General features: G+C 43.1%; 1 protein-coding gene across 1 annotated transcript in view; it reads right to left on the reverse strand.

Annotated features, from left to right (window-relative positions):
* Positions 1 to 19,150, reverse strand: part of plxnb1b (plexin b1b) — a 167,441-nt gene that overhangs the window by 3,931 nt on the left and 144,360 nt on the right. The window contains exons 26-37 of the mRNA XM_086039802.1: positions 18,929 to 19,107; positions 18,776 to 18,842; positions 16,687 to 16,833; positions 15,760 to 15,925; positions 13,071 to 13,174; positions 12,884 to 12,968; positions 11,152 to 11,318; positions 4,863 to 5,023; positions 4,547 to 4,694; positions 4,271 to 4,335; positions 4,101 to 4,176; positions 2,187 to 2,261 (exon numbers count right to left, since the gene is read on the reverse strand). Of these exons, the coding sequence (XP_085895928.1) occupies positions 2,187 to 2,261; positions 4,101 to 4,176; positions 4,271 to 4,335; positions 4,547 to 4,694; positions 4,863 to 5,023; positions 11,152 to 11,318; positions 12,884 to 12,968; positions 13,071 to 13,174; positions 15,760 to 15,925; positions 16,687 to 16,833; positions 18,776 to 18,842; positions 18,929 to 19,107 (1,440 nt within the window). The remainder of the gene's footprint in view (positions 1 to 2,186; positions 2,262 to 4,100; positions 4,177 to 4,270; positions 4,336 to 4,546; positions 4,695 to 4,862; positions 5,024 to 11,151; positions 11,319 to 12,883; positions 12,969 to 13,070; positions 13,175 to 15,759; positions 15,926 to 16,686; positions 16,834 to 18,775; positions 18,843 to 18,928; positions 19,108 to 19,150) is intronic.

Genomic DNA, 19,150 nt, shown 5'->3' on the forward strand with positions numbered 1-19,150 from the left:
TAGACTGAGCAAATTAATAACTGAATGGACCAAAATTTCCTTCAACTAAACCAAACCCAAACAGAAAAGTGATAATTATTCTCGGCAATAAAAAAAAGAGGATTGCTGTTAGAAGACACCTGGAGTCACTGTCTTTTGAAACCAACGACCTTGGGTTAATGAGTAGAGCCCACAGTTCAAAGTAAACATGGTGATGCTGCATGTAGCTGTTATGCTGCACACAAATGGAATAAGATACCAACAGAAGTGAAGACAGCCTCAAGGGCTAATGCTTTTATATCCAGGTTAAAAAGTGTTTCCCCCCCATGCCTTTGATTAAGGTTTTCTAAACATCTGTATTTTTTCCCTTTCACCGTATTTTCCGGACTATAAGCCGCTCCGGAGTACAAGTCGCACTAGCCATAAAATGCATAACAAAGAGGGAAAAAAACATATATAAGTCGCACTGGAGTATAAGTCGCAGTTTGGGAGGAAATTGTGCGCTTAGTACACATCATTTCCACCGAGTTACGATGCTACATGTAGCATACAAGAAAGTTACGGTAAGATAACTTTAAACTCACCAAAACGATTGTTGATCGCTTAAATAAGTCTTTTATTCATCCTGGACCATGTAAAATGTTGCCAAGTCTCCAAAAGTATTTATGTATTCGGTCGTAAATATGTCTTCCTCTCCTCTCTGCTGAGTGGGCTCCTCCTTACGTGTGTGGCTGCATGATGCAATACCCCAGCCAGAGGCAGGCAACTGCCTGTTTGTGGTTCATTCTTATTCAACCATCGTCTGAAAGTAACTTAGACAATTGTGTGTACCGGTAATGACCATGCAACACTTATATAGGAGCTGAATTGTGGCTGATTGTACTGTGTTGAGTCCGCTGATAGTGTAGTGGTACACACGCCTGAGTTGTGTGCGGGCAGCGTGGGATCGATTCCCGCTCAGTGACAGTGTCTATGTGTGCCCTGCGACTGGCTGGCGACCAGTTCGGGGTGTAGTCTGCCTTCGCCCATTGACGGCTGGGATAGGCTCCAGCAACTCCCCGCGACCCTATATAGGATAAGCGGTTTGGAAGATGACATGACATGACATGTACTGTGTTGTTAACTGAACATACTAATTGCTATCGCTAATGCTAATCACGGTTGCTAATCGTTAGCATGTCTGCCTGTTTGTGATTTATTCTTGTTCAACCATCATCTGAAACTAACTTAGACAATTGTGTGTAATGACATTTATATACGAGCTGAATTGTGGATGATTGTAGGTTGTTGACTGAACATACTAATCGCTATCGCTAATCGTTATAGGCTCATCTTGTTCATGTCTATGAAAATACATGTGTATGTAATGCATAGATTAATAGTATTTTCTGTTTCTTGTGCAGTTTCACAATATAAACAGGCAACTTCGCTGCACACCTAGAGTCTGTGTAGTTTGATTGTGAATGTTTAGCTGTTTGGATAAGCTGGCTTCCTCGACTAGCAAGGCCTGTTAGTTTAACAAAACATTAGACTTTAACCGTTTAAATTATTCATGCATTTTAATAGCTTTTGGGATGTACCTTATGTTTCTTTATGATGGTTACAATAACATGTGAAATGATATAGAAGTAATTGTCGTGGCTTGTTAGTGCTGACTTGTATTTATGATGTTTTGTCTCCCTCTGCAGGCGCTTTAGCGCTAAAGCGCCTGCAGAGGGAGGCAAAACATAAGTCACAAGTCAGCACTAACAATCCATGACAGTAATGTGTTAATAATTTCATACATAAGTCGCTCCAGAGTATAAGTCGAACCCCCGGCCAAACTATGAAAAAAGTGTGACTTACAGTCCGGAAAATACGGTAGTTATTTATTAATAATAATAATGATAAGAAGAAACTTATGACTCATGTACTTACTTTACTTTTAAATGATTTTAAAGTTTTCTGGTAATATGTTTAAATGTTGTCAATGTGTGTTCTTTTTGTAATTTCTGTGAGCTACTTTGTTTTCTCTGCATTGCTTCACGTGTCATTGCTGTGTTTGTAAATGCTTGTAGGTGTTGTGTCTTTGTTTGTGTGAAGAACATTGTGTATGAAATGTGCTATAGAAATACAGCTGCCTTGCCTTCCCAAATGGCCATATGGCCATCCTAGGACACATCATAATGCACATATACTGTACACTGATAGGTTGAGCACTTACATACCTGGTCATAATATTTATTGATATACTTGTACAGCTCGTGCAGTGCAACCAAGTAGTTCAGTTCTCCCGAATAGTTCTGAAACAAAAGTCCCATTAGCTGTTAATTCAAATCATAAAACATAAATGGACATCTTGTAACTTCAACTAACAGCTTATATTAATATTGATGTGGTCACCCAAAGGTGAATACACTGTATCTCGTGAGATTTCAGCTCAGTATGTTTTTGTTTTTTTATTATGCCATCACAGAAGGGCACCAGTGATGGCAAAGACAAATACATTATTGTGTAGGAAGACCAGAAATGTACATGCAATATGGCAAAATGCTAATTTGGGCTGGGTAAAAAAATAACACAAATTGGGTCAAAAAGAGAACGATGCAACTTTTGGGTTATTCATTTAACCCAATAATTGTGTTAAATGAATAAGCAGTATTCATGCTTTAACCCAATAATTGTGTTAAATGAATAAGCCAAAAAACAACGCCAAAAATTGGCTTGTTTTGTAGAAAAACTACCAAAAATGGGTTGGTTCGGGTTGTTCAGTGGTTTATTCATTTAATCCACAAATGTCAAAGTAAAGGCCCGCGGGCCACATCCGGCCCGCAAGAAGGTTTTCTACGGCCCCCGGGATGATATTGCTTTATTATTAGATCTGGCCCGCAGCCCACAGCAAGCTGGTGTGGGTAGAAGATCTGATCGGGTCCTTCGCGCCTGCCGAAGACGTCACGCTTTAAAATATATTGTAGCGACTTCAAAGAACACACCGTCAGACGTAGTTTTATTATCATGTTTTTATTAGTTCAACCGGCTACTGTGGGCCACAGCCGACGCCAATACTGTACGACAACCGTTCAGTCAAAAAAGAGCAACGGCTCTCCTGTTCGTCCTCCGCTACTCTCGCTCGCGTGCCCTCCCACCCAGCACGATGCATTCATTAACCTCGGAAACAAAACAACTTGGCCAGACACAAATTTGACCACAACACAGATAACCCAATTCGTTACACAATTTCTGTATTATATTTATTTGCATCAATGTTTGCCACCCCATGGCTGTTCTACATGCTGACTGAAAAATTCACGTCACTTTTCGTGGCTTTCAGAATCGGATTGTGGTGAAAAGTTATTTGAAGTAAAACACACTTTATTAGAAATACTTCATGTTAGAAATCTCACGTTGTTTTATTCATTGAGTTTCGACGAAGTGCTGAGATGTCCCACACTGTGAGCAAGCAATGGAAGTAAGTACACGCAGCTGGGTTGTTGTGTCTTTCACAACTTAATAACTTGGAGAAGTCTTGGAGCTCAGCTTCTTTTTATTGCGTAAACGGCATTCATTCACAGACGAGTTGAATCACTGATAATGTAACACATGATTTAGTTGCCGAATTATATTTTCATTTTTTATTTTAATTTTTGGGATTGCATATATTATTTTGTATTTATTGTTTCTCTAAAATGCTTCAGTGTTGTGTTTTAGTATATGTATCTATTTTTATTTTGCTTGAGTGTTTGTTCCTTTTTGAGATTGGCACTGCACATTTTCATGAGCGAAGAAGAGAAGAGAGAGAGTGTGGATTAGACCGAGGCTGTGAAAATAAAGAAAAGCCGTAATGAAACATTGTATATGGCCAGGGGGTCGCGGCCGGAAGGGTAAAAAAGGGTCAAGTGCCCAGCTCTGGGTACAAGCACCCTTGACCCAGGATATGGCTTACAGTTGACAATGTTAAAATTTGACCTAAAACATTGCCTGTTCAGCATGCATTGTTTTTTTTATGCCCGGACAGCAGGTGAGCTTGTACATATAAGGATTTTTTTTTTTTTCTCTCTAAAGTTATGGTCTGTTTCTCTGGAACATACTGTATTTCACATGTAATTGAGAGTGACCTGTTTAAAATGCTTGGCTGCACTCACCCTTGACAGTTCAGCCAGAGCAGAGTTCATCTCCTGGTCGCTGGCAGAGATAGTCTGCCTGATGTCAGCGTAGTATCTGCAATAATGTTACGTTGGTTGACAGAGGTTAAAAGCTGCCTCAGATGCACTTGAACATGGCATTGTAACTAGTAAAGTAAACATGATCATACCTTTCTACCATCTGTTTGTAACGGGGGATATCTCTAGCATACAGCAGCTTGTTGATGGGCGAATCCTGTTTAAAAAGGCAGTGCCATGAACACTGATTTCATGTCTCAAACCCTCCCAGAATCGAACATTCTACTTCTTCTTTGAGGACTGAAAAATCTTCAACCACTAAGTAGATTATCACATTAAAAGACACATCAAATTTGTTAATTTTATTTTATTTTTTTGTCTGTTTGGAAATTTGTGGCCAGGAAACAGGAAACGCTTCCTCCTCTTACCCGTCCCAATTTGTGCTCAGCAATGGTGCAGGAGTCCATGAATGTCTGAGCGATGACTGACAGCACTGCATCCACATGGTCTGAGGCTTGCACATCAAATATGAACTGGGGATTCTTCACAATGTTGATCCAGAAACGCAGCGGAAGACTGGAATTAGAGAGGATGCATTTGCATTAAAGTTACACTGGACGGTTCTTTCGAACCAACCCATTAAGACTAAGAATTACAGATTGAAATAGATGAAAGGGCTGCAACAGCCTTTGGATATTTGGTCAATGCCGACTCAGTATTCTTGGTGCTGTGTCTATACTGCACCTGTTGGTCTTCCAAATGTGTATAGTCTCTGGGTCAAAGATACTGTGTTGACCAGCCTGGTCATCCAGCAGGTCAAAGAAGTATTTGACAGCCAGTGGGACGGGTCGACTCGTGCTGAGGATAACTGTAAACAAATCGTCTACGAATTTCTGCAGGGTCCCCTGACAACCACAAAGGAAAGAGGGACAGAAAAATTTCACGCATGTTTTGCAAAATTGTTTCTGACATATTTCTTTATTTTACAATATTCCCTTAATATCTATATGAATTCTTGAATTACTGGTACTGGGTCCTCAACTCATTCAGGACCAGACATTTTCAGACCTTCTGTGAAATGACATAAATATGTCATTGGGATAGAATGAGTTTAGCACAGAAATGTCAGGATTGTGATTTATTGTGTGAAGGCGAAGGCCTTCACGCATGTTATTCCTATAGTTGTGTGAAGGCGAAGACGATGTTATTCCTATAGTTTATTACTATTATTATTCCACTTTTTAACCCTTTTTTTGGTGTGCGACTCCTTCCACATTTTTCACCCAATTCACTTCATTCAAATTTCAAAACATTCAGAGAATTCATGCGCCCCGGGGTAGTATTTTTTTTTGTTCCCCAAATTCACCGTTTCCCCAATATTTCCCATTTTTCGCCCCAAAAAAACCCATTCATTTCCAATGGCACTTTCAACATTTCCCATTTCCATCATTCCAATTTCAAATTTACAAGATTCAACTCATTCAACTCACAATGGTAAAGCTTTTCAACACACCCAAAATTCATACTTCCCCAAATTTAAACTTATTCACCCTTAAAAAACCCACCATTCATTCATATTACCATATTCAACAATTCACATTTACATTATTCCAATTTGAAATTCACAACATTCAACTCATATTGATCAAGCTTTTCAACACACCCCGAATTCCTACTTCCCAGTAATTCAACTTATTCATCCTTAAAAAACCCACAAAATTCCACCATTCATTCCCATTGCCATATTCAACAATTCACATTTACATCATTCCAATTTGAAATTCACAACATTCATCTCATTCAACTCATATTGGTCAAGCTTTTCAACACACCCCAAATTCCTATTTCCCACGCATTCAAGTCATTCACCCTTAAAAAATCCACAAAAATTCAACTATTCACCATTCATTTCCAGGGACATTAGCTAGACTGGGGATACTCACCCTGAGGTCTCCCCAGTGCAGTGGCCATTTTGGGCAGGGACATTAGCTACACTGGGGATACTCACCCCGAGGTCTCCATAGTGCGGCGGCCATCTTGGGCAGAGACATTAGCTAGACTGGGGATACTCACCTCGAGGTCTCCCCAGTGCGGCGGCCATCTTGGGCAGGGACATTAGCTACACTGGGGATACTCACCCCAAGGTCTCCCCAGTGCCGTGGCCATCTTGTGCAGGGACATTAGATAGACTGGGGATACTCACCCCAAGGTCTCCCCAGTGTGGCGGCCATCTTGGGCAGGGACATTAGCTAGACTGGGGATACTCACCCCGAGGTCTCCCCAGTGCGGCGGCCATCTTGGGCAGGGACATTAGGTAGACTAGAGATACTCATCTCGAGGTCTCCCTAATGCGGCGGCCATCTTGGGCAGGGACATTAGCTGGACTGGGGATACTCACCTCGAGGTCTCCCAAGTGCGGCGGCCATCTTGGGGGAGGACCCAAAATCAACAGGAAGTGACCTATATTCAACAGGAAGTGACCCCAAATGACCCGGGAATGAACAGGAAGTGACCCAAATGACCCAGAAATGGATCAGAAGTGACCCAAATGAGAGGGACATCGACCGGAAGTGAACCAAATGACCCGGAAATGGACCGGAAGTGACCCGGACATGAACCAGAAGTGACCCAAATGACCCGGAAATGAACCGGAAGTGGCCCAAATTACTCAGAAATGGGCCAGAAGTGGCCCAAACCACCCGGAAATGGACCGGAAGTAGCCAAATCACCCGGGAATGGACCAGAAGTGGTCTAAATGACCCAGAAATGAACCAGAAGTGACCCAAATGACCCGGAAATGGACCGGAAGTGACCCAAATGACCCGGAAATGGACCGGAAGTGGTCTAAATGACCCAGAAATGAACCAGAAGTGGCTCAAATGACCCGGAAACGGACCGGAAGTGGTCTAAATGACCCAGAAACGAACCAGAAGTGACCCAACTGACACAGAAGTGACCCAAATGACCTGGAAATTAACCAGAAGCCTTTTCTTCCCTTCTTATTTCTTATGTCCTCCTCATTTGAGGCTATTCTCTATAATTTGAGGTCATTCAACTTCAATCAGTGTCATTCAACTTCATTCAGTATCTTTCAACTTCATTCCACTTAATTCTACTTCAATTCAATTCATTACTTTTCATTCAATTTCATTCCACTTAATTCAGTGTCATTCAACTTAATTCAGTATCATCCAACTTAATTCAACTACATTCAAATCAACTTTCTCCCGCTTATTTCTACTTGCATCCATTATCTCCCGCTTATCCGAAGTCGGGTCGCGGAGGCAGCAGCTTCAGCAGGGAAGCCCAGACTTCCCTCTCCCCAGCAACATCTTCCAGCTCTTCCGGAGGGATCCCAAGGCGTTCCCAGGCAAGCCGGGAGACATAGTCTCTCCAGCGTGTTCTGGGTCGTCCTGTGGGTCTCCTGCCGGTGGGACATGCCCGGAACACCTCACCAGGGAGGCGTCCAGGAGGCATCCTAATCAGATGCCCGAGCCACCTCAACTGGCTCCTCTCAACGCGGAGGAGTAGCGACTCGACTCTGAGTCCCTCCCGGATGGCCGAACTTCTCACCCTATCTCTAAGGGAGAGCCCGGACACCCTGCGGATAAAACCCATTGCCGCTTGTATCCGGGATCTTGTTCTTTCGGTCATGACCCACAGCTTATGACCATATGTGAGAGTAGGAACGTAGATCGACCGTTAAATTGAGAGCTTCCCCTTTTGGCTGAGCTCCCTCTTCACCACGACAGACCGATACAGGGTCCGCATCACAGCAGATGCTGCACCGATCCACCTGTTGATCTACCGTTACATCTTACCATCACTCGTGAACAAGACCCCAAGATACTCGAACTCCTCCACTTGGGGCAGAATCCCATCCCCGATCTGGAGAGGGCACGCCACCCTTTTTCGACTAAGGACCATGGTCTCAGATTTGGAGGGCGCTGATTTTCATTCCGACAGCTTCACACTCGGCTGCGAACCGCTCCAGCGAGAGTTGGAGATCGCGGCCTGAAGAAGCCAACAGTACCACATCATCTGCAAAAAGCAGAGATGCAATACTGAGTCCACCAAACCGGACCCCCTCGACACCTCGGCTGCGCCTAGAAATTCTGTCCATAGAAGTTATGAACAGAATCGGTGACAAAGGGCAGCCTTGGCGGAGTCCAACCCTCACTGGAAACGAATCCTACTTACTGCCGGCAATGCGGACCAAACTCTGACATCGGTGGTACAGGGACCGGACAGCCCTTATCAGGGGGCTCGGTACCCTGTACTCCCGAAACACCCCCCACAGAACTCCCCAAGGGACATGGTCGAACGCCTTCTCCATGTCCACAAAACACATGTAGACTGGTTGGGCGAACTCCCATGCACCCTCGAGGACTCTGCTGAGGGTGTAGAGCTGGTCCACTGTTCAACGGCCGGGACGAAAACCACATTGCTCCTCCTGAAACCAAGATTCGACCTTCCGACCGACCCTCCTCTCCAGCACCCCTAAATAGACCTTGCCGGGGAGGCTGAGGGGTGTGATCCCTCTGTAATTGGAGCACACCCTCCGGTCCCCCTTCTTAAAAAGGGGGACCACCACCCCGGTCTGCCAATCCAGAGGCACTGTCCCCGATGTCCATGCGATGTTATAGAGAAGTGTCAACCATCACAGCCCCTCGACATCCAGAGCCTTTATGAAATCCGGGCAGATATCATCCACCCCCGGGGCTTTGCCACTGAGGAGCTTTTTGACTACCTCAATTACTTCAACCCCAGAGATAGAAGAGCCCACCTCAGAGTCTCCAGGATCTGCTTCCTCAGTGGAGGCGTGTCGGTGGAATTGAGGAAGTCTTCGAAGTATTCTCCCACCGACCCACAACGTCCCGAGTTGAGGTCAGCAGCACCCCATCTCCATTATACTGTTAATGGTGCACTGCTTCCCTTTCCTGAGATGCCGGATGGTGGACCAGGATTTCCTCAAAGCCGTCCGGAAGTCATTTTCCATGGCCTCCCCGAACTCCTCCCACACCTGAGTTTTTGCCTCAGCAACCGCCAGAGCTTCATTCCGCTTGGCCGGCCGGTACCTATCAGCTGCCTCCGGAGTCCTGCAGGCCAAAAAGGCCCGATAGGACTCCTTCTTCAGCCGGACAGCATCCCTTACCGCTGGTGTCCACCAGCGGGTTCGGGGATTGCCGCCACGACAGGCACCGACCACCTTGCGGCCACAGCTCCAATCGGCCGCCTCAACAATGGAGGCACGAAACATGGTCCACTCAGACTCGATGTCCCCCGCCTCCCCCGGGACGTCGGAAAAGTTCTGCCGGAGGTGGGAGTTGAAACTCCTTCTGACAGGGGATTCTGCCAGACATTCCCAGCAAACCCTCACAATACGTTTGGGTCTGCCAGGTCGGACCGGCATCTTCCCCCACCATCAGAGCCAACTCACCACCAGATGGTGATCAATTGACAGCTCCGCCACTCTCTTCACACGAGTGTCCAAAACATGCGGCCGCAAATCCGATGATACTACTACAAAGTCAATCATCAAACTGCGGCCTAGGGTATCCTGGTGCCAAGTGCACATATGGACACCCTTATGTTTGAACATGGTATTCGTTCTGGACAATTTGTGATGAGCACAGTAGTCCTGTAACCGAACACCGCTCGGGTTCACATCGGGGGGGCCGTTCCTCCAAATCACACCTCTCCAGGTCTCACTGTCATTGCGCACGTGAGTATTGAAGTCCCCCAGCAGTCCCCCAGCAGCAGAACGATGGAGTCCCCAGGTGGAGCGCCCAGCACACCCTCCAAGGACTCCAAAAAGGGTGGGTACTCTGCACTGCTATTTGGTGCATAAGCACAAACAATAGTCAGGACCCGTCCCCCCCCACCCTCAGGCGGAGGGAGGCTACCCTCTTGTCCACCGAGGGAACACGTGATCCATTCATTTTATTCTTCATAAGGGGTCATTTTGAGCCGTGCTTAGTCTGGTCCCTCACCTAGGACCTGTTTACCATGGGTGACCCTACCAGGAGCATAAAGCCCCAGACAACTTAGCTCTTAGGATCATTGGGGCGCGCAAACCCCTCCACCACGATCAGGTGACGGCTCATGGGGGGTAAGTATTTCTACTTCATTTCAATTACTTACTTTTCATTCAACTTCATTCCACTTAATTCAGAATCATTCAACTTAATTCAGTATCATTCAACTTAATTCAGTATCATTCAACTTAATGCAGTATCATACAACTTCATTCAACTACATTCAACTTTATTTCAACGCATTCCGTAGTTTTCATTCAGCTTCCTTCGCCTTCACACGCAATTTCTCCAGAAATTGCATTCTCTAGTTTATATTTATTACATTTACCTATATTTATAAAAAACATGTGGGTCTGTTATGTCAATCATCTTGAAGGACAATTTGCTCTGATCTTCTAGCACAGGGGTGCCCAAGTCCCTCGAGGACCGGACTTGGGCACTCCTGTTCTCGAATGAAAGAACTTGCTGATACAATCATGTGTATTACTTAAAGAGGAAGTCAACCCAAACATTTAATTTTCAAGAATATGTTCTATGCAGGCCCCCCAGTTGAAAGAAAGCAATCTGATTAATATTACGTTTGTGGAATATGAGTTAAGCAGCAAAATACACCCATTTTGTCACTACTGTCGACTGAAAATGAAATCACAGTTGCTCAGGGCTCAGGTAACCCCTTGAACTCACCTGTTTTCTGAAGCTGAGCCATGATTGGTCGTTAGCTGAGCTCTGAGCAACTGTGATGTTGTTTTCAGCCGACAGAAGTGACAAAATGGCCGCCCCCCGAGATGGCTAAAAACAGGTGGATTTCTCACATTACACAAACGCAATATGAATCAGAATGCCTCGTTTCAACTAGTGGGCATGTATAGAACATATTCTTGAAAAAAATGTTTGGGTTGACTTCTCCTTTAAATGGAGAAATGTCATGTCAACACCAGAAGGGCCGCATACATTTATGGAATCCCTGGAGGATGTGTGTGGCCGCCTGTGTGTACCTTCATGGAAAGCAGGCGGGTCAGGTAGATCTCTGGTATGGCCTTGGCCCTCTCTCGTTCCCTCAGACTGCCTCTGCGATGTTTGGGCAGCTCAGGCTCTTCGCTGGCCTTCACCAGATGCCAGAGTCTCACACCGCCTTCATCTGCGTCCTCCAACATTGGCGTTTCTGTCACAGTCAAACTGTTTCAAATTCTGCTTTTTTTCCACATTCAGAGAAGATGCTCCATAACTTCCCCATAAGAATTTAGCTTCAGCCGGGAAATATCACTTCAACATGCTTCCTTGACACAAATTACTACTAGGCTTTGGTGCCATCTTATGGCAACTTAGAGCATGATAGAAAGAGTACAAAAAAGCCTTCAGCTGCATTCAGTCTGCAGGCTAATGAGACCCAACCCTGAATTTTTTGCCCATATGTGACCTGGATGTGATTTTCTTATGACAGTCTGAATGGCTCAGTTCAATTTTTTTCAAACCTGACCAGGGTCACTTTCATGAATCTGTATAGTTGTTTTGAGTTAACAGTAAGGACTGTATGCACACAGCACTTCCACGTTCAATGCCACAATGCACCAAAATTTCCAGTGCCAGGGAGACTTCAGCTGAGCGGACTGTTAATGTGATGTAACCTGAAGTATCTGTTACACTGCAAAGAACCTGTATATCGCGGCAGGCACACGGCAATGATAGCTTGATGTGCTATTCTCTCTCTTCTCTTCTTTGATGTCATGACGAATACATGCACCCACACACAGATGACAAAAAAAAAAAATGTTGAATATTGATAGAAATTCTCTGAAGTGAAGTGACCGTATGAGATTTTAATGGAAATACATCACAATCACTCTTTGCATATAGTCCATTGACTTTATATTTGACTATAATTCAATCCCACTTGAAACATGAAGCAAGCTTAAGTGTTTTGGTATAGTAGTTTGCAGCATATTTGCAGTTTAAACTATTACTATAGGCAGTTATAAACATTTGTAAGGGGGTTATAAACATTTGTAAGGGGGGTGTAAATGTATCTTTGGTATTTGTGATAGGGCTCGTCTTGTATTTGAAACAGGTTCACTAAGTCGGTTTTTCAGCAAATTCTACAGAAAATAAACAATAAACAAATCCCTAAAGTTTTCTACAGTAAATAAAGTTTTCCAATATTTTAATAACTGAAACTTTGTTTGAGTAAAAATAATAATAATAATAATAATAATAATAATAATAAAACTGAAAATGACAACTACCCAGGGCTCAGGTAACGAATAATCACGGCTCAGCTTCAGAAAACAGATCTGCCGTGATTGGTCGTTACCTGAGCCCTGAGAATCTGTTCAGTACAATATTAATCAAAATGCCTTGTTTCGACTAGTGTGCCTGCATAGAAGACATTTTTGAAAAAACTATGTTTGGGTTGACTTCCCCTTTAAGTACATAAAAAAAGAGTTAAAGAATATTTTATCTGCTGCTGGATTAAAAAAAAAAAAAGATTACGAAATGCATGGAAATGTCGAATATCAGTGACAATAATTGGCCCAGGTTACGTGGGTTGTCTTTGTAAAACAGCAAGGTACAGAATTAAAATTGGAATGATGATATGAAACATTAAAGTATGAGAAATACACCCCCCGAAACAAAACAAAAGAGAAATCAGGAAGGGGACAAATACTTCTTTCACTGGACTGTATGCATTCATATATGCAGAGGTCAATCTGGACTAAAAAGCGCACTCACTCTCTCCAGCCACATAGTCGTGGTTGTCATGGTGAATGTGTTTAGTGTGCCGAGGGACCAGAGCTACAGTTGCACCATCTGGGACCTGAAGTACAGCACAAAATATAACGTGAGTATAAATGTTTATCACTTTAACACACATTTGGTAGTACATTCTCAGTTGCGATGAAGCATATCGGTGTCTGACCTTGTAGTGCTGCAGAGTGTTGAGACGTTTCCAATTGCCCTGGACCACCGATGTTAAGTCTTCATCTGATAAAATGAGGTGACCGGCAACACCAGACCTCCACTCTAAACGATAACACAAACAGCTCAGTGTGAGTACAATCGTGAATAATGCTTAAAATATTGATCCACAAATGAATTTAAAAATCTATTACAGTAGTGTAATTGGTAGATGTTTTTCTGACATGAAAATGGAGAAAAGAAGAAGAAAAAAAGAACATTTGGTCACACATGCACACACGCATGGGCGCACGTATTGCACACATGCACGTAATGTACATATGAATGTGTATATACAAAATCTTAAGACCAGTCAAAAAAATTGCAAGAATTTGCATTTTGCACTGTTAAGAAGGTTCTAAGTAGAGTTCCAAAATGTAAAAAGAAGAAATGGGAACAAGAGACCAAATGTTTTGAGCATGCAATTTATTGAAAAGAACAATTTTACTGAAATAGGCTGTTCATCAGCTGATCAAAAGTTTAAGACCACATCCTTTAAAAGCCCAAATCTGTGCAAGAATTAGGATTCCATGTCATTTTCTGTCAAGTAATCACACTGTCAAGACCTCTTGATGGGAAAAGCAAAAAAAAAAACTCACTGCCTTCGAACGTGGCAGGATTGTTGAGCTTCATAGACAAGGCCTCTCACAGCGTGCCATCGCTGCTGAGGTTGGACGCAGTAAGACAGTCATTTTGCATTTCTTAAAAGATCCTGAGGTTTATGGAACAAAAAAGACCCAAGACCCCAAAAAATCTCACCGGCACTGAGCCGGAGGATCCGAAGGGCTGTCAAGACACGGGACGATCCTCATCCCAAATTAAGGCCATTACTGGTGCTGACTGCAGTCAAATAACCATCAGACGGCATCTGCAATGGAACGGCTTCAAAAACAAAAAACGTCTTCAAAGGCCACGTCTCCTTCTACGCCACAGAATTGCCCGTTTGGCCTTTGCAAGGGAGCACCAAACATGGGACGTTCAAAGTTGGAAGAAAGTTTTATTCTCTGATGAGAAAAAAAATAACCTTCCAACGCTACTGGCATGACAAAGAGATGCCGCCTGAGATTTTTTCAACACGGCACAGCGGAGGGGGCGCCATCATGATCTGGGGTACTTTTTCCTTCAATGGAACAATGGAGCTCCAGGTTGTGCAGGGGCGTCAAACAGCAGCTGGCTACGAGGAGATGTTGCAGCGGGCATCCCTCATGACTGAGGGCCCTTGTCTGTGTGGTGATGACTGGGTTTTTCAGCAGGACAATGCTGCAATTCACAATGCCCGTCTGACAAAGGATTTTTTTCAGGAGAATAACATCACTCTTTTGGATCATCCTGCATGTCGCCCTGATCAAAATCCAATTGAGAACATTTGGGCATGGATGGCAAGGGAAGTTTACAAAAATGGACATCAGTTCCAGACAGTGGATATCCTTCGTGAAAACATCTTCACCACTTGGAGCAACATTCCTATAAGCCTTTTGGAATCACTCGTATCAAGCATGCCAACACAAATTTTTGAAGTGATCAACAATAATTGGTGGAGCTACTCATTACTGAGTCTGATTTGGAGACTTTAAATTCTGTTTTAGGGGGCTTTGGAGCTATGGTATTAAACTTTTGATCAGCTGATGAACAGCCTATTTCAGTTAAATTGTTCTTTTCAATAAATTGCATGCTCAAAACATTTGGTCTCTTGTTCCCATTTCTTCTTTTTGCATTTTGAAACTCTTCTTAGAATCTTCTTAAGATACAACAGTGCAAAATGCAAATTCTTGCAATTTTTTAACTGGTCTTAAGATTTTGATCAGGAGTATACGTAATTAATGTGTCGAAATATTCCCAAATCAGGAACGTTAGAGTAATAAAGCTCTGTATAAAGAAATGATGGTACCCTTAAACAGGCCGACACATGAATGCTTACAGAGAAGTCTGAGCCAGCGTGGGTCAGGAGTGGGAGTGGCAATCTCGGTCAAGTCTGGCATGCTTTGAAAGGGTGTGAGATTATAGAGATTGTAGAGATTGTATCAATGTGCTGAGAAACCAGCCAATTCATGAGGTGTGCAGTCAACCCCTGCATACTCATTGTTCAGCACATGCAGGTTTCTTTTTAATTAAAAAAACAAAAATCCCACCATACTCTATGCGGCAAGACGAACAAAAGTTCTGACATGCCAGACCTTTGCCAGATGACTAATCGTTTAGTATGTCACACTACACGGGCCACGACATTTCAAGACAACTCAAAATCAGCCACAACACACTACGTTTGGATGCGACGCGTCTGTCGGGTCAAAATCGAGGTACTTTGTGTCGTCTGACATCGGTATTAGTTACTTAGAAACAATGTGTTCAGTGTATCTGGCGCCCACCATTACCAGATCTTAGTTTGGTATTTGGTGAAATGTGAGATTCACACTATGGATGTGGAGTCAACAAATATATAACAATTGCGTGATACTATCATGTATGTATAATATGGACCATGATCAGGGGCAGTGTTTCAAGGACTTTGTTAAATCCACACCACAAAGAATTTGAGCATTTCTGAAGGCAGAAAGGTATACAATATGGAACAAACCCAAAAAGAATCCCGTGTACATTTTAGAATCCATTCGGAACGCAGAATATGCATGGATAAGGCAGTGTATTCTCACCCAGGTCCAATGAGTCTGTATGTGGTCGGTAAGAGAAAGAGGTGCCTTTGTACACCTGATCCAGTAGCTTCTCTTTCACCTGTGTGATGGTGTCACAGTCTAGCACTTTTGAAGGTAACGGCTGGCACTCATTCACTCCTCCACCCTGCACCAGCACATTAAGTGTCTGCAAAAACAGCAAAATCAGATTGAAATCCACACATTTCTACAGACGTGCATGCTGAGGAAACTTTAAAGAAGAGTCGACCCACAAATTTTCTTAATATTCCTAGAATATTTTCTATGCAAGGCCCACTTGTCGAAACATGGCATTCTGATTCATATTTCCTTTGTACAATATGAGTTAAAAGGGGAAGTCAACCCAAACATTTCTTTCCAGAATATGATTTATGCAGGCCCACTAGTTGAAACATGTCATTCTGATTCATATTTCATTCGTGGAATATAAATGAATCCACCTGTTTTTAGCCATCTCAGGGGCCAGCCATTTTATCACTTCTGTTGACTGAAAATGACATCACAGTTGATCAGGACTCAGTTAACGATCAATCACAGTTCACCTGTTTTCTGAAGCTGAGCCATGATTGGCAAAATGGCCACCTCCTCAGATGGACAAAACTGGGTGGATTTTACTGCTTAAAGCGGAACCGTGATGGGTCGTTCCCCGAGTCCTGAACAACTGTGATGTCATTTTCAGTCGACACAAGTGACAAAATGGCCGACACAAGTGACAAAATGGCCGCCCCCTGAGATGGCTAAAAACAGGTGGATTTTACCGATTAACTCATATTCCACAAACGAAATATTAATCAGAATGCCGTGTTTAGACTAGTGAAGATGCAGAGAAAATATTATTGCCAAGAATTTTTGGGCGGGGGTTGACTTCCACTTTAAAAAGAAACATAAAATAGCATGGTTCCTGCTGACCAAGGTCTTGTACTCCACGTCTTCTCGCAGCAGGCGGTTGTCATTGAGTGTGTATTTGGCCTTGCCCGTTACAGCATCAACCGGTCCTTTGTCTACCTGGTGCTTTATTGCCCTGAAAAGCATGTAAAGACACTCGCCTGCAGAATCCTGTAAACAGAAAGACAGATGTTATTATGCTTCGTTTAAAAATGATATGAACAACAGCACTTCATAAAGCGCAAACGAGGCCAAACAACAATACCAGTGGAACGTAATAGAGATAATTGGTTGTTACTACGATTATGTTGTTTAACAATCATCACGTGGAAAAGAACACAGCTACAGGAGCATTTTTGGGGTTTTTTACATTTTTATTACTGTACAAAATGTTCAGGGCAGATTAATTCTGTCTGGCAATACACTCACTACGAGCCAGTTATAACTGTTTTGGATTTTTCAGTATAGTTAGATGTTATGTCACTTTGACCATGGACCAAACTAATTTTTGTTGCGGGCCGTAGTTATGGTTGCCTTCGGAAGGCCATTTGAATATTACCTCAATATATAACTCAAATAAATCTATTATTGCCTCATGTTACATATGCACAACAAATTGATGGATAACTAGTTTTGAAATCAGAGGCCGGTAAACACTTATTGTTCAAATGTTATTACCATATATTATTTTAAAAGGGGGATTGGTAACTGAACATACGTGCAATTTATAATTAAAAAAAAAAAAAAGTCAAGACGATTTGCAATTTTGGCATTATAGCAAGAATCATGAAATCAATACATATAATTTGCCTTTGCGGGTCACATAAAATGATGTGGAGGGCCAGATCTGGCCCCTGGGCCTTGAGTTTGACACCTGTGACTGACTTTTGTTTTTTAATTCAGTTACTTTTAATTACTTTTTGGAGCAGGTTTTTTATTTTTATTTTTTCTAAAATGCTTTGTTTTAGTTGAGTTTTTATTCATTTTAGTTTGTATTTTAATTGCAGTATTTGTTGAGTACAAGATAAAAAAAAAAAAGGTCACTTAGCGTTGTGTAAAAAAGTAAAACTACGTCTGATGATGTATTCTCGGAAGACGTTACAATATTATCACCGGCCGGCGCGAAGGACCTGATCACATCTGCTACACGCGCCGGCTTGCTGCGATCTGCGGGCCGGTTCTAATAATAAATCAATATCACCTCAGGGGCCGTAGAAAAACTTCTCGCGGGCCGGATGTGGCCCGCGGGCCTTGTCTTTGACATGTGTGCTCTATAGGAAGGGTCAGAGCAGACTCTTCCTACTAAGGAGACTAAGGTCTTTTAGGGTTCAGGGGACACTCCTCAGGAACTTTTATGACTCGGTGGTTGCATCGGTCATTTTCCAGGGAGTGGTCTCCTGGGCAGGCGATGTCTCAGCCCGGGACAAAAAGAGGCTGGACAAACTGGTCAAGACTGGGCTGTTCCCTGGACTCGGTGGACTCAGTGGGGGACAGGAGGATGATGGCTAAACTGTCATCAATGCTGGACAACCCGGCCCACCCCCTCCAGGGCACTCTAACAGCACTCCACAGCTCCTTCAGTGACAGACTGTTACACCCTTGTTTGCCTGCTGCTGTCAGACTGTTTAACAAGAACATTGGGTACTCTCGACAAACTGGCGGACATTAGTGCAATTGTGCAGTCCTGCACCTGAGCTTATATTGTGCAATACTCAACATTCTCCACTACTGTATTTTTATTTTTATCCGATGCTGTTCCTTATATTTCACTGCAGAACTGCAGCACTGTCACTTACTTACAGTATTTTTCCTCTGTACTATGTACAGGCTAAAATTAGTGTTTCTTCATACTTTATATGTAGATGTATGTTGGTGTGTATATACATGTGTATATACACATAGTCACATATTCTGAATGTTCGCTGTTAATGTTATACATTAATGGCTACATTGTGCCGCTGTCTCTGTGTGACCTATATCTTTGCTGCTGTAACGCTAAAAATGTCCCTACTGTGGGATCAATAAAGGCCTTCTTATTCTTAGGTATTGACTCTACAAAATTCCCTTAGCGCTACGCCATGTCCGAAGTTAAAAAATGAAGACTTTGACTGACTCTGAGGAAAGCATAGAGACAGATGGACATCCAGTTGGTCAGCAGCTTCTCCACCACAGTCTCAGTTCTGTAGAAGATGGAAAAAACTCAGAAACTTTGAAAAAGCATCTTAATGACGGCTTGAATTTACAAACTCCCTCTCACTTATCTTACCTCCGCAGCATCAGTTTGGGGTTCTTGGCCACATACTGCTCTACAAGGTCATTCAAGAGGGTTTTGAGGATATCAGTAAAGTATTCCAGTTTGCCATGCAGCGCCACCGTAAGTAAAGAGGCAACATAGGCACGATCTCGGGGAGAGAAAGTCCGCTGGCTTTCCAGGGTATGAATGAACTTGGCAGAAAAGTGATTTAAATATTATGTCAAATAAAGTTTG

Source organism: Filicampus tigris, chromosome 9 (assembly GCF_054856515.1).
Source record: "Filicampus tigris isolate MCC_2025a chromosome 9, RoL_Ftig_1.0, whole genome shotgun sequence".
Classification (NCBI taxonomy): domain Eukaryota; kingdom Metazoa; phylum Chordata; class Actinopteri; order Syngnathiformes; family Syngnathidae; genus Filicampus; species Filicampus tigris.